This window comes from Leptidea sinapis, chromosome 13 (genome assembly GCF_905404315.1).
Source record: "Leptidea sinapis chromosome 13, ilLepSina1.1, whole genome shotgun sequence".
NCBI lineage: Eukaryota > Metazoa > Arthropoda > Insecta > Lepidoptera > Pieridae > Leptidea > Leptidea sinapis.
This window is the reverse complement of record NC_066277.1, coordinates 7,449,296-7,471,085: the sequence shown is the minus strand read 5'-3', so window position 1 is coordinate 7,471,085 and position 21,790 is coordinate 7,449,296. Positions and strand designations below refer to the sequence as shown.

Here is a 21,790-nt window from a genome sequence, read left to right as displayed (position 1 = left end):
ACACTAATTTGATAAAATTATTCAATTTTTCAATTGCAAAATATGATTTTTGTTAAATTATATAATTTTTAAATAAATAAATCACAAATAAGCGCCATCTAGTAATTTATTGTAAACTACAAAGGAAACGCGCGACATGTCAAGACAGTTCAACAAAATTAAAGTATCTAATTCGTTTAGAAGCGAATAGATATCGGTGAATTTATATTTCCATTATAAATTATTAATGCGTGATTTAACTGAGCTAATTATTATAAGAGCTAGTTCGGGGATCTCGGGCTAGCTGAATTAAGAGATCATTATAATCATATGATCATCATAATATAACTAAAATATTTTTATTCGCAAATATTAAAATCCCTTCATTCAATCTAAAAAAATTAACTAAAAAATTAAAAATAAATATTAGTTTAAGAAAAAAACTAAAGAACACGCTTTAAATAAAATTCAACTAAAAATAGAAAATAAATTTAAATTGAAAATAGTGTAAAAAAATGTTATATATTTCATTATAAAAAAGCGTCGGGTGCTTTTTAAGATATTATTAAAATAATAATTCTTCTACATCCCACGCTTTTTTTATAATTAAATATATAAAATTTTTTACACTATTTTCAATTTAAATTTATTTTCTATTTTTAGTTGAATTTTATATAAAGCGTGCTTTTTAGTTTTTTTTTAACTATTATTTCATATCCCTTCAAACCGCCATTTTTACACGCTTTTTATTATTAGATTGACCTGTATGTATGTTTGTTTGTGACCGACTTATTTGGGTGCGATTTTGACCCACTTGAAGCGGTCAGATTTCATTCAAACTTCGTAGATTTATCGAGGACCTTCGGTCCTCGATAAATCTACGAAATACATGAATTTGATAAAATCATTCCATTTTTTGGATTGATATACATTTTAAATTTCAACCATTATATTTTCTACCAAAGTGTGTTTTTTAAGTTTTTTTACCGACTTCAAAAAAGGAGGAAATTCTCAATTCATCGGTATGTTCTTTTTTTTTAAAAACTATTTTTATTTAAAAAATGTGTGATAGTGATTTAATTGACATTCACTGACAAAAATATTTTTTCTATAAAAAAAAATCTTTTGAAAAATAAATGACTTTGTACTATATCTAGTGAACTTTAAATATAACAGTGTGGATGCAAGAGAAAGAAATAATCTAAGGAATTATTCTAGAACTGTGCCAAGTGAAAGACCATTATAATATCTACCTACAGCTATGGGTGAATAATCAAATAGATTGAATTTTTTATGCGGGGGCAAGAGGCTTACATAGTAAGTTAACAGTGCATGTATATCCGTAACACTAGGGCTCCAGAGATGCATCTTTAAGTTGTGAGTATGCTCTAAGCTTCAAGGTCCCTAAGTCGTATCGTCTAAGTCTTATCGGGAATATGCAGCCGGTATTTGATTCCACAAAATTGTAGAATACCACACGACCACATAATGCGAGGAAGTTACAGCTTCCACTGGCTTGCTAGGCTTTTCTATTTCAAAATGATTTTCTTCCTCTTTATATTATAAAGATTAGTACCTGTGACTGACCCCTGCTGATTTGCTGCTACATAAATAATTTAGAATACGTCGAGGGTTAAAACAATATATTTCAAAAATGGGACAAGCTTAGATCGCCTGCTGACTATGATTTTAAAGTCATATTCAATAAACAACATCTTTTTAAGTCATGTACTTTTAAGCAGAACATTACTATAATAATAAATATTATTTATTTCTCATAACTCCGTTTTATTTGAATAGTTATTGTTGTCTGGCACCCATACAGGCTCTGCCTAATCTTGGGATGAGTAATGTCTATGAAAGTGGGGCAATTGTTAATTATTATTACAAGTTATCCAACCCATTCAACATATATGTACTTATAGAACGCCTTGTATAATTTCTGGTTCCACTCTTCATCTTCCACGAACTGTGTAGTCGCAATACTATCATTATAAAACTTAATATTTAATTATATTCTTAAGCTTCAACAATACCAATTGTTTCAATATCTTTGGGATAATAGAAGTTGTTCTTCCTCATTGGGATGGAAGAGAGCTCCTGGTCTACTGGTACTCTGGTGTCGTACAGGGAAGGTGACTGGAAGATGATGCCGAAGGTCCCCACGAAGCATGCAATCGTGAATAGCCACAGGAAGAACCGGTCGAGCACCATTGACATGAACTTCCAGTCTTCGACCACCTGCGGATTTATTTCTAATTAAATTTGTTTAACATTATTCAAAGATTACCTTACGACAAATGACCAATTCTACTCAATTATCTTGTTTTTATGGGAGTCATTGAAATTTGAATCCAATTATAAGCGACAAAATCTTCTCGTTACTATAATATTATAGTCTAAGGTCAATAGGTAATCCGTGATGAAGGGAATTATGTATCTTGTATTCATAGGAAGACAGTAACAAAACACACATTATGAATTCTATATGATGAATTATTCCTTAAAGGCCGGCAACACTCCTGTGATTCCTCTGGTGTTGCAAGAGGATGTGGGCGGCGGTGATCACTTAACACCAGATGACACGTCAGCTTGTTTGTCCTCCTTTTCCATAAAAATAAAAGATACTATTAGGAATTGATGACTTTTAGGCCCGTTATATTCTCCATTTAATTCCGCATATATCCTTGTTAAGAGGACGTCTTGTAAAACGACTGAATTGGTAAATTTTTCTTCTCTGTTCATTCCCGCTGCGCTACGAGAGTTTATTTTTTTGAGCTTAACTGCCTATTAGGTGAGCCTTACACTACTCTGTGTATATAATAAAACCTTAAAAGGTGATCACTATTTATTTGAACTTCAATGTCCTACTGATGACTATGTTTCTACTATCGTAATATTAATAAAAGGATATTTTTTATTGATTATATTTTATGACCCGAATCGCAACGACGCATACGGCTTATAACTACTAATTAAACACAGACAAATAAACTAATATCTTATATTATTTAATACTAAAGTAAAACTATTGTTAAACACAACAGAACATTATATATAAATATCTTTCGCCGTATTGTTCTAAAATCATTCTGTAGTTTCCAAAGAAACCCTTTAGCTACAAAATGTACGGTATTTTTTCATTATTTCCTTTCTCCGATGGGTTTTGTGCTTTAGTAATGAAAGGAAGTGTATCATTGCATAATTTCCTGATGCGGATTAAAACGGCGTCTTGTATTTCTGGCCTGATGAAAACTTAAGGCTTTCTTTTCAACCGTAAAATTGGTTTTTTATCCAGTTAACGTTTATCTTGTAGGAACACTGGAATAACGATCTTAAAATTTATTATTGCGATAATACGATGCTTACAATATTATAAGAAATCATTTATGTTTCGCTTAAATTATTATTTTGGGTCCACCATCTGTTATTTTTAATTTGATACATAAATTTCCAAATAAAACATCAATTTACATATTTTGTTTGTATGTACATGTACATTTAGATGTGCGCGCATCACTGTAACACAAAAATAACAGGGTGAAGTTCGTTCCTAAAATTTTCTGACGTTTGCGACATTCGATATTTTTTTTTGTTTCTTTGTCCATTATTAGGACAGGCAAAGGGCTCAAGTCCATACAGCCGTATTCGTTATTTAATAATTAATTGTCACAGCCTTTTTTGCAAGATTTTTACAATATTCTTCTTTCAGGATTTTTAAGGATTTTTTCTTCAGGATTTTTGCTTTGTTACGCCAAAAAAGTATAACTTTTTGCGTGCATACATAAGTCCACACACACTTTTTTTATATAAGGGGGCAAACGGGCAATAGACTCACGTTATGAGATATGTTGACGCTATGGACATCCACAAAACCAGGGGTCAACCGGGGTGTGCCGGCCTTTTATATGGGAGTATGTCCTATGCTTTATTGGTCCCAAGTCGAATCGGCTTTACCTTATACATGTGAAAGTCAAATACTCTGTTTTAAGGTTTTGTCGCGTAGCAACGCTTCGACGTATATGACGAGAGTTGTCAAACGTCATATCGTGCAGCAACGTACTTGACGAGAGTTGTCAAGAATAGAAGAAGTAGTGAAAAGTGGAGGTGTTCCAAGAAGAAGATAGAAGAGACTTAGTGTTCGGTGCGGTGTGACGCGTTGAAGGTACCGCCGCCCACAAGAGGAACAGCGGCAGACCGGCGAAGTGCAAGTTCAGAAAAAGTGAACGCAAATAAAGACTTGTTCCTATAAGCGGAGTATCATTTCCAATCCCTGACCCACTCTCGTGTCAGTATATACAATATTATAATTTTAAGATTTACGCTGCCGTGATATTAAAGATAGGGTTATGCATTTGCCATAATCCTGACATCTTTGTCTGTCTTTCATTTATGCTGTTTTGTTCTTGAAACTCTTGACTTGGTCCCTTTTTCGATATATCCCCTAACTGAACGTGAAATCAAAAAAAATAGGTGGATCTTTTCCAAGACTTCCATCTTACATCTTTTTATTTTTGCAGTCAATCTAATTTAATTCATCTTCTCTCAATTTTGTATAAATTGTATTTATTCAGATAGTTACAATGTTGTGTGATAACAATATTAAACAATTTATACATAACTAACTGACCCGACGGACGTTGTACCGCCATGACAACGGTTACTTAGCATGAGCGGATGTAGTTGGCTTTCTATAAAATTCATTCTTAGCTGATCTCTACTCGGTGAAAGGAATATTCCTACCAAATTTCAAGTCTCTACGCCTTATGGTTTTAGAGAAATCGTGATAAGTCAATACATAATAACATTTATATTTAATTAACTTCTAACATTTTAATTAACTTATAATATTTAAGTTAAATAATTAAAATCTTATGTTAAATATATTCTAAACAATCATAAGCTAGCAATTCCATCTACTAGGCTCTGTAAAATTGCTTAATCTTTTAAAGTGAATTATTTTATATTTTATAATAAACTCCCAAATGTAATTAATATGTTACTAATAAAAAAAATTAAACATATCGTAAAAAATAAATTAACATGTAAGGCTTATCATAATGTGAAAGATTATTTGAATGATAAAGATAGTTGGGATTAATATTTCTAAATTTATTGTTAATAGTTTTTATTTCGATTAACCCATAATTATTTTTATTTCCAATATTTGTTTTTTATGGACATATTTTCTATGAGAGAATTTATTGACGCACGGTTTTACAGTTCTGCTCTGAAACGATTTCTTAACAACAACAGGAAGCACATTTTACGAAATAATTTTTGATGTTATGAAATATTATGGACAAATTCATAAAAAACAGTATTTTATTTATTATGTACAGAACAACGTGACAGACTACTACATAGTAAACTTCATCATATTCATGAGAGCCGTTTTTGAGATCTTAAAAAATACAAATGGCTATTACTTACTCATTAATCAGTATATCATAGCATACCATTTATAGCTCAAATACATATTCTCATATTTTATTATTACCTGTTAATTTCGATAAAATTCCATGTCAGTAAACGCTTTACGGCATTTGGTAAGGCCTGGATTATCAAAGAATTGCAACTAACCGTTAGTACAATGTTATTTAGGCGATAATTTCATGGATTAATGGAATCTATTTCGCTATCAGAAATTTAAGCCTCAAATGTAGTTGAAATATGTCTGTTTAAGTCATTAAGCCGGATATATTTGTCACCAGTCGATGTCCTAAAGATCGAATAAACAAATTTTTCGTCACGTCGTTAATATATGTCCATTAATTTTGAATATTTTAGCTCCTTCCTTTCCCATAGGAAGGGAGGTCTTGGAATGAATTCAAAAGCTCGGGGCTTCAAATACACTTTGGCCTTAGCAAAACCGTTTTAAAGCATAACTCGTTTTCATATTTGTTAAATATAAATAACTAACATATACTGTTATGCTAGTAATAATGATTGGGCAATAACAAACAATTATATATTTAATGTTGGGAGTTTTGGCATGGCATTCGGAAGAACGGCTGACATGACATGACAAGAAGCGGCTTCACAATCCGATTATTCTGGACTATCAATATACTCAAGGTCAAACATATGATGCCGACCACTAAGTCTAGTATCTGTGTCTAGAAAAATATCTCAGAAAATGTACAAAATATATCTGTATATAACGATTTACCGAAATATCAATTTAAAAATTCGACTAATCAATACCAGATTTGAAATGCCTCGTAAATTTCAGTCACATCAAATTTTAAATTGAATTCATTCGAAATTGAATTCTTGTATGAATTTAATTAAGTTCAGAATCATGTTGTTGTCTATTATCTTGAATAGATACTATACTACTTCCCGATTCCAAATTTTCCAAGGTTGATTTAGATATGTAGAAAAAGCGATAAAATTGTCAACGATTCTGTTGTTATTTGTTTGCCGATAATTTAATTTATGCAAAATTATTGTAAACGTGTTCATACAAAAAAGATATTAAAATTTAACTAACACAAAAGTATGATATTAGTACATACACAATCTTATGATTTTTAAATAAATTATTAATTTAAGGAACTGCCTCTTCGAAAAAGAGGAGGAGAGGCAAAAATAGATTTTTTATAGAATATTGAAAATTTAAGTGTTTTCTGTCTCTTTTATATACAGTTGTAAAGAAAGTGATAAAACACACTTGATCGTGACGTTTTGACGCCACCCGGAAATACAGATCCACGTGATCAAAAACTCTTAGGTCTTGTCGAAGTAAATTTCTATGGTGGAGATATTTACCCTTTTATTTCTAAGAAATAGTTGTAGACATAATATACAGGTATACATATTAGTGAAAATACCTGTAGGTAAAGTAAATTGTAATATTATGTGCAACTTCTACTCAAGAGAAACATTCCCTTATTAAAAAGAGAAGAAAACTGATTGAAACGTTTTATTAAAATAAATCGACGTGGAAAGCATTCATTATAAACATAATAAACCAATCAATATAACACGAATGCAATAAAATGAAAGAGTTGTTCAAAAAGATCTACTAAAATCAATTAACATAAAACGAAAAGATTATAATGGTGACTTTTATAAAGCATTCAATCCCAGCTTATCCTATGAAATATATTTTATAGTTAGCACTTTAAAGTATTAATTTATCATCTTCATTAATTCCTTATTTGTATCAAAAATAATGAATAAATATATAAAATACTAAAAGCTTTTAGTTATTTCAAAACTTCACTTCCAACTAATGTTTTGATTAGAGACGAATATCTTAAAAGTATGCTAGTCCCAGGATGATTTGGTTCTTACCTTTTATAGCTTATTGAATAATATTTACGTCAATATCCCGTAAGATATATGAAACATCATAAAACTCGAAAGTGTCTCCGCGGCACAGCCCATTATGAGACTGCGGTAAGCCCGGATATTAAATTTCACTCCACTCTTGAACCACTTTCGCAAACCGATCGGCATATTGGTAACAAAGAGTGCATTACGGTTGGAAATAGGGATATTTTGGGGATTTTTGCTCACATTGCTTTATCGGTACGTTCAAATGAATCAGCGAATTTCAGAGGAAATGCTCCAATAAAATGAGGAAATACCAATGAAACCTGGTGACAAATTTCGTAGGTTGTATTTTTAAACATAATATCTCTGCCGCCTTATATTTATTACAAGTCTACACTTCCTATTGCAATACAGACATAAGGAATAGAATTTTGTGTCACTTATTATACGTCAAAAACCATCATCCATTCGAAAGTGTGTGGCTCAGACATGAAAAGAAGAGCGCAAGGAACTCTGTGGGCTTCTCTTTTTTAAATAAAATTTATTTCCAATAAAAAGTGTTAAGTAGATTGCGTGAGGGTGGTCGCCTCTTTTCCAAGGCAGGGAATGATTAAGAAAGGCACATGTTATAGTTACAATTACCACATAAATATTTTTGAACAATTATTTTAAATTCTGTAACACATTTGATTTGTACATTTTCTGAAGTCATATTGTAAAAGCATAACCATCGTCCAAAAAAGCCTTACTAACTTGAATTAACCGAGTAGAAGGCGTTACAAGTTCATGTAGTCTTAACATGATCACAGTTTCTAAAAAAACTCTCTAATGCGCCTATGTTAATACTAGGACATAGCAGTGTCAATAGTGACGGGCGATAGTCAAAATGATTGTTATAGGACACTAGCTGACCCAGCAAAAGTTGTATTGCCATATGAAGTAATAAAAAAAAATTGTAATAAAAATTTTGGGGTATAAAAAACAGATGACGACCGATTCTCAGACCTACTAAATATATCGTAAATAAAATTTATCGTACTACAATAATCATTATATTCGATTGTCATCTTGCAACTCTATTGCGTATCTGTGGATGGAAGAGAACAATATTAAAGTCGCGATACAAAAATAGGTGTTGATCGTAGACTGGTGAAAATTTGAAGTTGTATGTATTTTTAAATGTTGAATCATAATAAAATAAAATCAAAAAAGAAATTATCTTTAATTTAATTTTAAGCGTGAACAACCCTTATCACTTAGGAGTATGAAAAATAGATAGTAGCCGACTCTCAGTCCTACTAAATATGCATATAAAATTTGGTAAAAATCAGTAAAGCCGTTTCGGAGGAGTAAGGTAACTAACATTGTGACACGAAAATTTTATATATAAGAAGATTAATAGCGCGCAAAACCCTCTTCTACACAGTTAGTATACATATCGGCTACATTGTCCCATAGTAATATAATAATAAAAAAATCTAAGTCACTTTATTCATGTAGGCCAAGGAAATGACACTTAAGAATGTAAAAAGTTTTCTTTTATTTTTACATTTACCGCTATTTTACATCGAAAAAAGTTTAGCTTTCATGAGAGAAGATGAGATGAAACTAATTGCCACTCTTTTAAATCAAAATTTACCTCCATCTTTTTACAAATAATTTCTGTTACAATATATTATGTAAATTGCAGCAATAATACTCAAACTAAGTAAGTAAAAAAAGACGTAGGTAAGTAGGACATAATACTCTGCAAATATCTAAACTATACGCGAAATGACTTTTTCCCTGACCTATTATTATCCACTAACCAAATTAAGGCCGCAAATTACTCGCAGTGCAAATTAAGGCCTAACTCATTTAAGACTTAGCACAGTATAAATTAATGTTACTTGTATTCCATATGGAATATTCAGTAGGTCAAACTCGAAGTCAACAGGCCGATGTTAAATCACTTCGTATGCTCCGAGAGGGATGCAAGCTTCTGTGAAGACTATTTTGGAATGTTTTCGAGATTGTTATAATATTTTAAAGTTAGCTTAGATTATTATTTTAGGATTAGATTCTACCGCCCTTATTACGCAATGTATTTTTAAACAGTGGGCTCCTTTGCACCGAATGCCAGCTAGATTATGGGTATCACAACGGCGCCTATTTCTGCCTTGAAGCAGTAATGTGTAAGTATTACCGTGCTTCGGTCTGAAGGGCGCCGTAGCTAGTAAAATTCCTGGGGAAAAGAGACTTGACATCTTATGTCTTAAAAATAAATAAAACTTTTTAAAACTTTTATTTGGAACAATTTAACAAAGCTAATACAAACAAGTAAAAACGATGATAGCTGCAAAAGTATAAACTGCAGCCAAGCTAACAACGCCCTTCTCCGAATACAATAAGGAATGATGTTCCATGCACAAAGATCTAAATAGTAAACAGAGTACGGTAATTGATAACAAGACATTAAAAAATAGTACAGGACATTTGATTTGAAATGTATACATTATTATTATTATATTATGTGTTTAGTTTTGGGTGAAGTGTGTGGGTGAGTGTTAGAGATATGTATATAGTGATTCTGAAGTTTGTTACATTTGGGCTGTGTGTGGTTTTCCTAGGTGTGTGTTTTCCTAAGTTTTTCTGTATCTTCATAATCTAGTGTTTTTAACCAGGAGTCAAGTTTCGCTTTGCATTTCCTCTTGGTCAGTGGGTAGATGTTTAAGCTTTTGTTGATTTTGTTATAAATTTTAGAGCTTATGTGTTTGTAACTTCCAGCTATGGTTCTACGTGAATCAATGTTACATACCCTATTTGAGCGGCATGTGGTACAGCATTTAGGGTCAAAGGTAATTTCGGAGTGTTTACGAAGAGCAGTTTGAAATATAAATAGCTGTCTAACTGAGAGGACCTGGGAAAGGGTATACAGATCGGTTGTCGGATATCGGATTGGTTTCCTTGCCAGCACTTTCAGGACTGCTCTCTGCGCACGCTCGAACTGTAGCATGGCTGTTTTACCGGCACCACCCCATATCGGAAGGACCCCGGAACAGACTGGGTAAGCGTAAAGTACACAGTTATTAAACAGCTGAAATCGGCTGCGACTCTGAGCTTTTTAAATATATATATTAGACAAACATATTTAGGCACTCCGCAAAAATTAAGAGGTTTTAGTTAGGTATGCTCCGGAATATAACAACCTTCCACCTTCAGGTTGTTTGAACTGTACACCTTGAACACCTGTTTCACTCTCTTCAGAAATCTTAAGCAGGGTCAGGTTAACATGAATAGGACTGCCAAAACTACTTGTCACGCTTTTTGACCAAAAGTTAAAAATGTCCACAGGAACGGGATCATGTTACTATTTATAAGATGGCAGATTCATCTAACAAAATGACACAAACACATATACTGTTATTAAATGTAAATAAACTTTGAAAAAAAATATGAATTAACTTTTCATAAAAAAATCGAAGAAACATTTTCCCTAACCTATTATTTAAAGCTCAATTTTGTTATTTCACGAAATATTCGGTTGTAACTACTTTACATGTGATAGAAGTATTCCGCAATTCAGATTATTCAAATGATTATGAATTCTTGTCCTAAAATACAGCTCATATATAAGAGATAGAGCTTTAAACCATTGTGTGCACGCGAGTAGGCAATCCAGGATCGCTTTTCCTTTCAACTTACATTGGCTATTTGATCGCTGTTGTTTTGTCCAATTTCGTGAATCTGGATCTCAAGAAGAATCATACATATCGGACTGGTAGATCCATTACTGCACTCTGCTAATAAATTATAAAGCATACAAACAGTCAAATCATAAGCATTCAGCTTTTATAAGTTACCTGTAGGTATTTTAATACTAGCCTTTAAATAGTCAACAATTTTGATCGTTTTTATTTCATATTATAGGTTCGTTTTATTGATTAGTACTTTTGGAAGAGGATGAAGTTGTGTGATTACTTGGGAACGCATACCTCAGGAACGATTAAAAGCGATTTTAATGTGGTTTACCAATGGAAGCCTTCGTTGAAGGATGCCGGCTAAGTGTGTACCATATCAGCGCTTTTTCTCCCATGAAGCAGTAATGTGAAAGCGTTTGTTTTTGGTTTGAAGGGCGGTAGTAAAATGTCTGGGCAACTGACACATGACATCTTATGTGCCAAAGTGATGATTGCTATCGCGATGATACTCGGAGTTTTGGAGTCACTAAAGAATCCGCCGCACTGCATTGCAATGGGCAAGGCGTATGAGTTACTGTCAGTAGAACGACGAAAAAATTACAATTGTGTCACATAATACTAGAAATAATTAGCGCTGCTCAATTTCCGTCTACTTTACAATAAAAAATCTGTGAGCTAACTTAATCGCTTCAAATTTTTAGGTATAACAGATCTGCAAGCGAGTTATAATTGGTCCAATTGTTTAGCTGTTTGATATGAGCGGATACAGAACAATTTTAAAAATAATTTTTCGAGCATAAAACCGTATAAATTCATATTTGAACATAAGCATGTTAATAAAGTTCGAAATCGATTGAACATGATAGTGTTAGGTTTATGAGACCTAAAGTTAGTGGTGAGGAATAGAAATATGCGTTGCTTCCGATACCAAGCTCTTGGGAATGTTTTATGAAAAGGCAATCAACTGAAATGGTCGTACTGGTCGGATGACTCTGTTAAAGCTTATAATAGATTGTCGGCTTCAAATGCATTTATGAAACACTACAATAGATATTTAATAAACCACATTAATTTTAATTAGAGATGGGGAAATGAGCAGTCTGCCTATTCGTTGGATGGTATAGAAATTAATTAAATTATAAATTGCTATAAATTTAATGAAATGAATGCATTTGAGTCATGCATGTTAAGGAAAACATTTCCAAAGGAATCGTTATAAATTATGTTGGAGTGAATTAAAAGGAGGGTTTTCGTTTTATATAGGTACTGTTTTCTGGTAATTAGTAGTTCGATTTCAAATTTTGAATTATCACCAACTCAAAACGTTTTATTGTTTTTTTTTGAAACCGTGTTTCAACGTAATAGGTAGGTATGCATGTTTAAATCTGAATTCACTATTTTTTTTATTTTTTTTTTTTGAATTTTTGACAGTCATCTGCATGTATATAAAAATATCTATATTTTTAATTGGTTTGAAGTAAATTCAGCTTAATAAATGTATCTTATAAATAAAACTTAATGGAATGAAACAACAGTCGGCGACGTTAGATAATCCGATTAGATTATTTCCGCCCTGTTCTTTGTATAACCCTTTCGTTTTTCCGATTTCATTGGGCATGCAGACAGTACAATTTGAAATTTAAAGTTTTTAAGAAATATATTTATCTTTATGGTGTTAGCATCTTATCAAATTAATAGAATATAACAAATATATCCATCATATTCGTAGATACAACTTCAAGCGTATTATACTCTCAACTTAATGGTCGGCAACACATTTCTTGACCCCTGTTATTGAGGGATATGTCCTTGGGCGGCTACCTGACCACTTCCCATCACATGGGCCTCTTGCCCTCTTATGTAAAAAAAATACTTCGTCATTTTAACCGCCTGTGAATTTAAGTAGCCATTGTTTTTCCAAAGCTGATTTTTGTGTTATATTTCAAGAAATAAATGTACATTAACTTGAATTAATATTACACGTATCTGTATGTTTCTATATCTATTTTATGTCTTTCTCATAAACATACTCATGATGTGGCAGACGCCTTTATAATTCCTAGGTCTGCAAATTTAAATTTGCCTTTTTCATAATTTAAAGTAAATATTTAAATGAGTTAAGTTAGTAAAACCATGTGTTTTTTATGATTATATTTAAAGCGATACCGCACACTGTTTACCTAAATGCGATAAGCCTTACCAAATTGCGCGAAGGTTATAAAGTCAAAGTAAAAATCTAATACAATGTTGTTTTTCGTTTCCACCGACAGATGACGTTGCAATACGTGTTAATAATCATAGTATCGTTTAAGCAACTTCCATGTTCACTGGTATGCTGACAATTATGTGATCAAAGCCAAAGAAAATTCTACATTTTACGTGACGAGCAAGATGTTCACCTGGTGGTAAATGGTGGTTCTTGATTGAACCCAAAACTCTATCTGGTATCTCAATTGCGTTGCGCACTTTGTGACAAGATATTGACCATCATTACTTTACTACCTACAGCCCGCAAACCAAAACACAATAAAGGTTGCACATTACTGCTTGATGGCAGAAAAAAATCGCAGCTGTGGTACCCATCAAGCCGGTATCCTGTGTGAAAAAACCACCCATTGCTAGAACCCCTCACGTTATACAATTTGCTTTAATTTGCCATAAAATAGAGCTGCTATTAAACTGGACCACGAAGCTGGAGCTGGGTTGAGCTACTATCTAATTCAAACTTCACATTATATATATATATTGTAAACTATATTACTTAATTCACAATTTATTGTAGTTTGTTTATGTGCCTCAATAAATAAACTAAAATTCAAATATTTTTATTCAGTATAGGTAGGATATGAAATCACTTAATGAAAGTCAAAAACTATCACCTATTTGAATCTCAGATCTGAGAAGAAGGGGCGTAAGATATTCAGCGGATTTCTTCTTTTATTTAAATAAAATTTTGATACAATCAAAATTATAATTTAAATAGCCTAACGGCGGTCGGTCCATTCCCAACCTGTCGTATCATTAAGAATGTCATTTATGTTAGAGTAACCTTTACCACATAAACGTCTTTTAACAATTCTTTTAATAACGTAATACATTTGTTTTGAACATTTTCTGGGATCATGTTTTAAAAAACATATACATATTAGAGGCAATCCTTAAAAGACTTTCTAACTCGACTTAGCCAAGTAGTAGGCGTATTTATTTTATGTTTGTTCCTGGTGTTGAGATTAACGATAAAGACAGTTTCCAGAAAATTCTCTTATGTGCCTATGTAAGTACATACATAACATTATCTATAATTGCTTGAGACGCAAGAGTTAAAATGTTTATTTCATTAAAAAAAGATAAAGAGAGAAAAAAAAAGATTTTAAAACATCCGAAAGTATGGACGTTGTCAGTAGTGTGTGTCGTGAATTAGGGAATCAATGACCAAAATGAACTAGGTGCCAAGTGAACAGATTGATGTACTATTAGTGTCAAGTGTCAATGTGTCAATGTTTCTCGCCGCCTCCGCAGTTCCGTCGTGACCACGATTCATGCAGTTGGATCGAAATATCGGCACCAAATTAATAAAATATATATCGTGAGTACCCGTCATAATAAATACTATGTTAAAGTTCCACGATGATAAAAGTTTAAAAACATATAATAGAATATACACTTTATAATAGCTTTACTAAATACGATCAAATATTAAATACGCAGTATCCACTTAAGCTTAGCAAACCGAGAAATAAATTCCGAACAGTTGAGTCCGGATTCCTTCACTAATCCAGTGAGATGGTTTTAAAATTTATTCGCCCTCAGGGTGCTATTTATATAGCCGTTTCAAAAATGAACTGCGGTTATCTGCGTGGTAGGAACGCGGTCGGAATAACAATTTGGAAGCAATCGACGTTTGTTCTTCATAGAAATAGCTTTTGATACTTGTATTTCTCAACATTTTTATTGACTTGTTTTGTTTCGCAACTTCTTTCGCGTATAATAGTTATTTCGATTTATATAGTTTTGTTTCTTTATGAAACTTATTAATGAATAAAATCCATACTATACTTATAAGTAATATTATTACTCTGTACATAATATATTTAAATAAATCATACAATTAATTACTGAGACTAAGAAATAGTTGCATGAGTTTTATCTCTTTGTCGGTTTGTTTGTGTTCACTTATCTCAGAAAGGCAAAGCCGGTAAATGCGGTTTCTTTCATGATAAGGTCCCGTAATATTTAGTGTTTGTTTCATTCCAACCACAAACAAAAATGTCAATAAATTTGCCAGCCCATAATAATCGAAGTAACAGAAGTTGCTTCAATTTATACAATGATTTAAGAATATAACTCATGCAGTGGGAGGATCCACTTTACACGACGCCGGCTAGATTAAGGGTACCACAACGGCGCCTATTTCTACCGTGAAGCAATAATGCGTAAGCATTACTGTGTTTCGGTCTGAAGGGTGCCGTAGCTATAGAAATTACTGGGCAAATGAGATTTAACATCTTATGTCTCAAGGTGATGAGCGCAATTGTAGTGCCACATTGTAATGGTCAGGGCGTATCAATTACCATCAGCTGAACGTCCTGCTCGTCTCATCCCTTACTTTCATAAAAAAAATGCACACAAAAGACGATCTTACTGTAAATAGTATTAAAACACGATACAAAAATATAGTTAGCATCCATATCAGGATGAATTCTCACTGGATACTGAGCAGATCAGGTGAAGCAATGAGTTGAGATTTCAGTTCCAAGTACAGAAACGAAAGATTACGTAAAATGTAACCACATCTTAGACGACATACCGTTTTCCACACAGTAAACTCTCCTTCCAATTTCTGGTATACAAGCTGTTTAAATCTGGTTTCAAATCTAGCCCAAAGTTATGTTTAAAGGGTTTCTGATGAGATGCTGGAAGAAGGCATGAGTGCGCAGTGGAAGAAAGGTAATCAATCACTCACAGACCACGTTACGACAACAAGCCTAGGAACTATATCATGACGCGCGGCAAAATATTAAACTTAACGAGTATACTAGATTATTGAACTCATAAAATTTCGTGTCTTCTTCTTGAGAATTCACCTACTCGTGACCTAATCTAAAAATATTAGACCATTAATTATAGAAAGGGTATTGGTATCCAAGTCCTTGGATTAGTACATCTAACGCAAACTTTCAAGCATAATTGGTATAATATTTCTAATTTATGGTTCCATAATTAAGAAACACATGCAAGCCTTTTTGGATTCAAAACGCTAATGCAGCTTACAAGGATATAGTTTAAAAAAATCATACAGGTGTTTTTATTGCTTATTTAAAGCTTCAAACAAAAAAAAACTATCAAGTGTCAGCTGTCAAAGTTCAACTAAGCACATAGACAGATATTCATTATGCCACATCTATACTAGTCTTATATAGAACAAGTAATATAATGAAACATCAACGTTAAAATATGAGTGCTTTTGCAAAATAATATCTGAAAATTTAAAAGAATCCACTACAAAAGCCATCATATTTCCAATAACGTCTTGCATAATGGTGCATAAAGTATAGTCACCTTAAACACTCCAGACGTTGTTATAAATTGGAATTTTCTTTAAGATCCTTCAAACTTCCCAGCCCGTGCATGCTTTTGTTAAGAGCCACTAAGTCTCATAGGCTAGCTCATAAATATATAAATAACAAACTCACCTCATTCGCCGTCTAGGATCCTTCTCGAAGTTTTCATTTCTCTACAAAGGACCATTGTTAGAACAAGAGTAAGTTAAAACTTTTTACAAGCCATTCTTTACTGTTTAACAAATCTTCGGAGCACAATAACGGGAATGCATTAAATATTTCCCCTTCGAGTTCAGCGAAACTATTTTATAGTTTACTTGGGGTTTGTTTTTATCAGTTTCTTTTATTGATACCAACTTTTTCTATGAGTGCATTAAAGTAAAAACTTTTCAAATAATAATAATTATTGATTGTAAGCCAAAATATAGGAATTGTTAGAATATTTACGATGATTCCTAATTACACTTTTGTGTTTTGTGTTTCTGTATTAGTTACAAACAATTCATATTACAGACTTTAAAGAAGGGTTTCTTATTAATTACAATAAGTTTGAAGATGTATTTTGTTAATTTCTTCATTTCTTACTAGCTTTTACTCGCGACTTGGTCCACGTGTTTACTTTGGGCAGCATATTCATTTTTAGGATACTTTGCAAATAATACACATACAAACTGCTCTTTCTTTCCGCTGCTTGCAGCGCTCTTCTATGATACAGCGGATATCACTTGTCATTGTCGTCAGTCTCTTTTATAGTATTTCCCTACGAACTTTAATATCCTATTTCATCCCCATGCCTACATGGGGATGTCATAGTTCCAAAAATCCTTGAACAAATATTTATAAATTTCTAGTTAGCAAGTGCCTAAATACAAAGTCTATGTATGGTTTTATCTTCAAAAAAGTTCTTCCCCTCCATTTACTTTTTCGCAATTTAAGGTATGTCATTTTCCAAGCTCTAGTCTATCTCTGTATTAAATTTCAACAAAATTGATTCAGTGGTTTAGGCGTGAAAGCGTAACAAACAAATACATTTATAATATTAGTAGGGATGACTTATATGGTTTTGCTTAGAACAATGTTCAAGTACGAAGTCAGTATTTTTTATTCAATTCTGGATTTTCGTATCGCTCATTGAAAGCGAGAATCTACGACCCATTAAGGCGAAGAGTAGGCAGAAAACACGCTAACATGGTGTTTTAGACAAGTTTTGTGGTGAAAGTATAGCATTTCGAGCTATGAACACTACTTAATCCTGTTACACATATCCTTAAGTCTTATTTGTAGGTTGCTAATGCTTGCTGTTGGTTATAGTTAACACTGCCGAGCCTTTTTGAACTACCACATTTCTTTGAAGTTAAACAAGTTTTTTGGCATGGCGTGACGCATTTTTTTGGTACTTCTCTCAGAGAAGTTATTCTTATAACTTGTACTTTTTTGTGTAGATTCATTTATTCAGATTAGTAGTGAATAACGAGGATTGTAAGCATATAAACTGTTTTCCACGCAAGAATTTTGAAAATATTCGCTTTGTTACATAGATGGCGGGCCGGCAGCCGTGAACTCATATCGCTCAAGGTCGCTGGCATTATGTGTCGCCTTAAAATATATAAGTATATCAGACCTGAAAAAAAACAATGGAAGAAACTTAACTAAGCCGAGCAGAAGTCATTCTTAGATAGACGTCTTTATCAATAATATTGAAAAATGATGTCCGTAAGTATGAATAGTAAACTATTAAGGCGATTGCACTGCGGTATAGGTAGCTAATAGTCTAATAGACACGCCGTATACAAATGTTACGCTTACTGCGTGTTATATATTAGAAAGATTGCTTGTACTTATATTGCAAAGTATGTAACCAGTAGAAGACTTTTTGCACTGGATGGTAGCAGCTATATAGGTACCAAAGAAACGTCTTTGAACGTCGTGAAGCAGTACTATGCAAGCATTATTTTGTTTCGATTCGAAGGGGGAAATTACTGGACAAATGAGACTTAACATTGTCTCAAAACAACGAGCACTCTGGGTTCAATGAAGATACATGTGCGGTACCGCATTGCATTGCCGGCCAGCTAGATAGCAATTATAGACAATTACTTCATTATTTTTAGTTTTTAACTTGTTTTTGTATAACTATCAATGAGCGATTATCTCCCAACATAGACTATCTAAATCTACCAGGAGAGTTTCATATGTGATTGTAAATGACTGTGTATAAATAAAGCAAATTTTGATTTTGACTCTAGTGGGCAGGGCATCACTTACATCACATCCAGATGAACATCTTGCTTATCAGCACCAGCCACTACAATAGGTACCTACTAGTGTTGGTGCCCCCATAAAGGTTGGTTTTCTAGGTAACCAAAAGCTATATTCGCTGAGAATCATTAAGAGAAAAATTTAACGAAATAAACATTTTGACTGTTGCTTCTCAAAATATTCTCGATAATGTTGTATATGTTCATAAGTACATTAAGGAATTTGCTGAAAACTGTGACAATCATAATGTTAACACGAAGAACAAACATAATCTTGTTATGAATACTACTCGGTAAAGTCAAGTTATTAGGCAATAAATATGCGCCAACAATATGGTCCCAGAAAATGTACAAAATGAAATATGTGCCACGAAATTAACAAGAATTGTTAAGAAACATTTGTGTGGGAAAGGTTATTATAACATAAATGATTTTCTTAATGATATTCTGTCTGGGAATGAAGCGGACACCCTCAGGCTCTTTAATTATTAATGTTTATTCTACGATATTACATCGTAATCCATATTTTCATTAAAAAAAAAGGCCGTTTAGTTTCTTGCGCCTGTTCCTCTCAGGTCTGAGGCAGGCTATTTTGAATGGATGGTAGTTTCTGACGTTTAATAAGTGTTTTTAAACCCTATTTTTATTCACAAATATTTGAAATTTATTCAGGTTCAAGGATTTTCCATAGAGTAACATTGAAAATGAGGTTTGTTTACTAGAACGTGTCAACAATGGCAGGAGCCACGCGAGGATACAGAATGTACAGGTATTTCCCTTTTTTCTCTTCTCATTCCACAGAAAATCGCATTAGTTTTAGGAAACTAATGCGATTTTCTTTATAATCAATCTAATACTAGGGTATTAGATTGATTATAAAGAAAAAAGTGATGATAATATGTTTGCGGTAAATATTGTAGCAGAAAAGAAACTTAATCGATAGTGTGATAAACAAATATAACAGATTTGAGAAACCGCTAAGGCGACTATAAAAATATATACTCTTATTATAATTCAGATCTTTATAATTAGTGTGTGTTAATTGATATTATATTTTTAACTATACTCAATAGCTTTTTATGTTTTTACTTATTACTTTACATAAATTTTTTGACTTCCTTCCTTCCTCGTATCAGGTATTGAGAATTCTTTATTTGAAATAATCACAAATAAGATACAATTTTGGGCTCAACTATGGTGTATATATTCTATTATGCCGAATAGGACCCTTCATCAGTATTTGATATAGGTATGCATCACTTAGATTATATTATCATATCTTAAATTATCATACGACATAGCCCAAATTATTGCGAAACTGAAGTGGCAGTGGGCAGTGCACATAGATCGACGGACGGATGGCCGGTGGGGCAGTAAAGTCCTCGAATGGCGACCACGTACCGGAATACGCGGTGTTGGTAAGACCTCCACAAGATGAACCGACAATCTGGTCAAGATCGCCGGAAAACGTTGGATGAGGGCAGCGCAGGACCGATCGTTGTTGAAATCTTTGGGGGAGGCCTTAGTCCAGCAGTGGAGGTCTTGCGGCTGATGATGATGTTGATGATGAATTACTTTTCATATATTGTAATAAAAATGATTTATAAAATACGATGTAGGTACATCTGTATACGTTGTTTTATAAGAGTGGCAATGTGTTTCTTGCCATTTATTCTCATAAAATCTATTAAGAAGTTATGATAAATGCAAAAGATTTAAAAGATTTATTTTACATTCATTAGTGTCATTTCCTTCACCTAGACAATAACACATTATTAGGTTTTGATTTGATTTGATTTATTCATTTATTCGTAACTTAGCGAAGCAGTAGAGTTGTCTGGAAGAAAGCCAATTAAAGGAATGCTGGCATTAGAAGCAGAGATATTCCCTCAGGGGGCATAATACGAAGACTACGAGAACTCCTGAGGGAAGGAAACAGATGACCGCAGTTGAAACGTGCTGATTTTCTCTCATTACGAGTTTGGTACAACCCACTAATTACAGTAAATTAGATTCATTGAGCGTAACTTAATCACATTGTACTTAGATGATAATAAAATTACTTAACCTAATACTTTGTAAGATAGTTATTTTGGAAATAAGTTCGTCTGCAATTATCTTATGATATTGGAAGAGCATCACGTTTTAATAATATTCAAAAAGAAGAGCACGGGACGAGACGAGCAGGACGTTCAGTTGACGGTGACTGATACGGCCTGCCCATTACAATGCAGTGGCGCTCGGGATTCTTGAAAATTCCAAAAATTCTGAGTGGCACTACAATTTCACAAGCTGCGGCGCCCTTCAGATACATAACACAGTAATGCTTACACATTACTGCTTCAAGGCAGAAATAGGAGCTGTTGGTAGCCCAAAATATGGCCGGCATCCTGTACAAAGGAGCCTTCGACTGGTAAACTAGGACTAGGATTTTTTTCTTTTACTAACACGAATATAAAATACTTGTAAATACTTTTTGAAGGATTCCGACGTGTTAAGTGAAGATTAATAATAAAACTTATTTTTACGCAAAAGCCTAATATAAATATTATTTATAATTACACGCGTTTAAATCTAATTAGTAAGTTATAATAATATAAGAGATGAACAATGAAAACAATCAATATTTCTATTAATTACATAATTCATAATTAACAACAACCGATCTCTGATAATAAAGGACTTTTATTTATCTAAGATAATTTAAAAGTCTAAATAGAGCCTCTTGAAACACCGATGAAAACTGGCCAGGTTTATTACTTTAGTGTGCGTGACAAGCTACGTCTTACACTCGCGATTTGTATGACACTTTGTATTAGTGTGCATGCATTGCTCAAAATAGAGGTACAGATATTTTGCATGTCAATTTGACATACTTATTAAGGACCGATGACATTTCAATATAACAAAATGAAATATAAATAAAAGTTTAAAAAAAAACTAAAGAGATACGCTCATATAGAAAATCCCACTAAAAAATAGAAAATAAATTTTAATAAATTTGAATTAAAAATAGTAATAATTTTTA

At 32.8% G+C, this 21,790-nt stretch overlaps 1 protein-coding gene across 2 annotated transcripts in view; it reads right to left on the bottom strand.

The window, feature by feature from the left end:
• Nucleotides 1–869: 869 nt before the first annotated feature.
• Nucleotides 870–21,790, bottom strand: part of LOC126967546 (acetylcholine receptor subunit beta-like 2) — a 102,442-nt gene continuing 81,521 nt past the window's right edge. For both annotated transcript variants that reach the window (XM_050812069.1, XM_050812067.1), the window contains one exon: nucleotides 870–2,220. In XM_050812069.1, coding sequence (XP_050668026.1) covers nucleotides 1,999–2,220 — 222 coding nt within the window. In that variant the 3' untranslated portion in view covers nucleotides 870–1,998. The remainder of the gene's footprint in view (nucleotides 2,221–21,790) is intronic.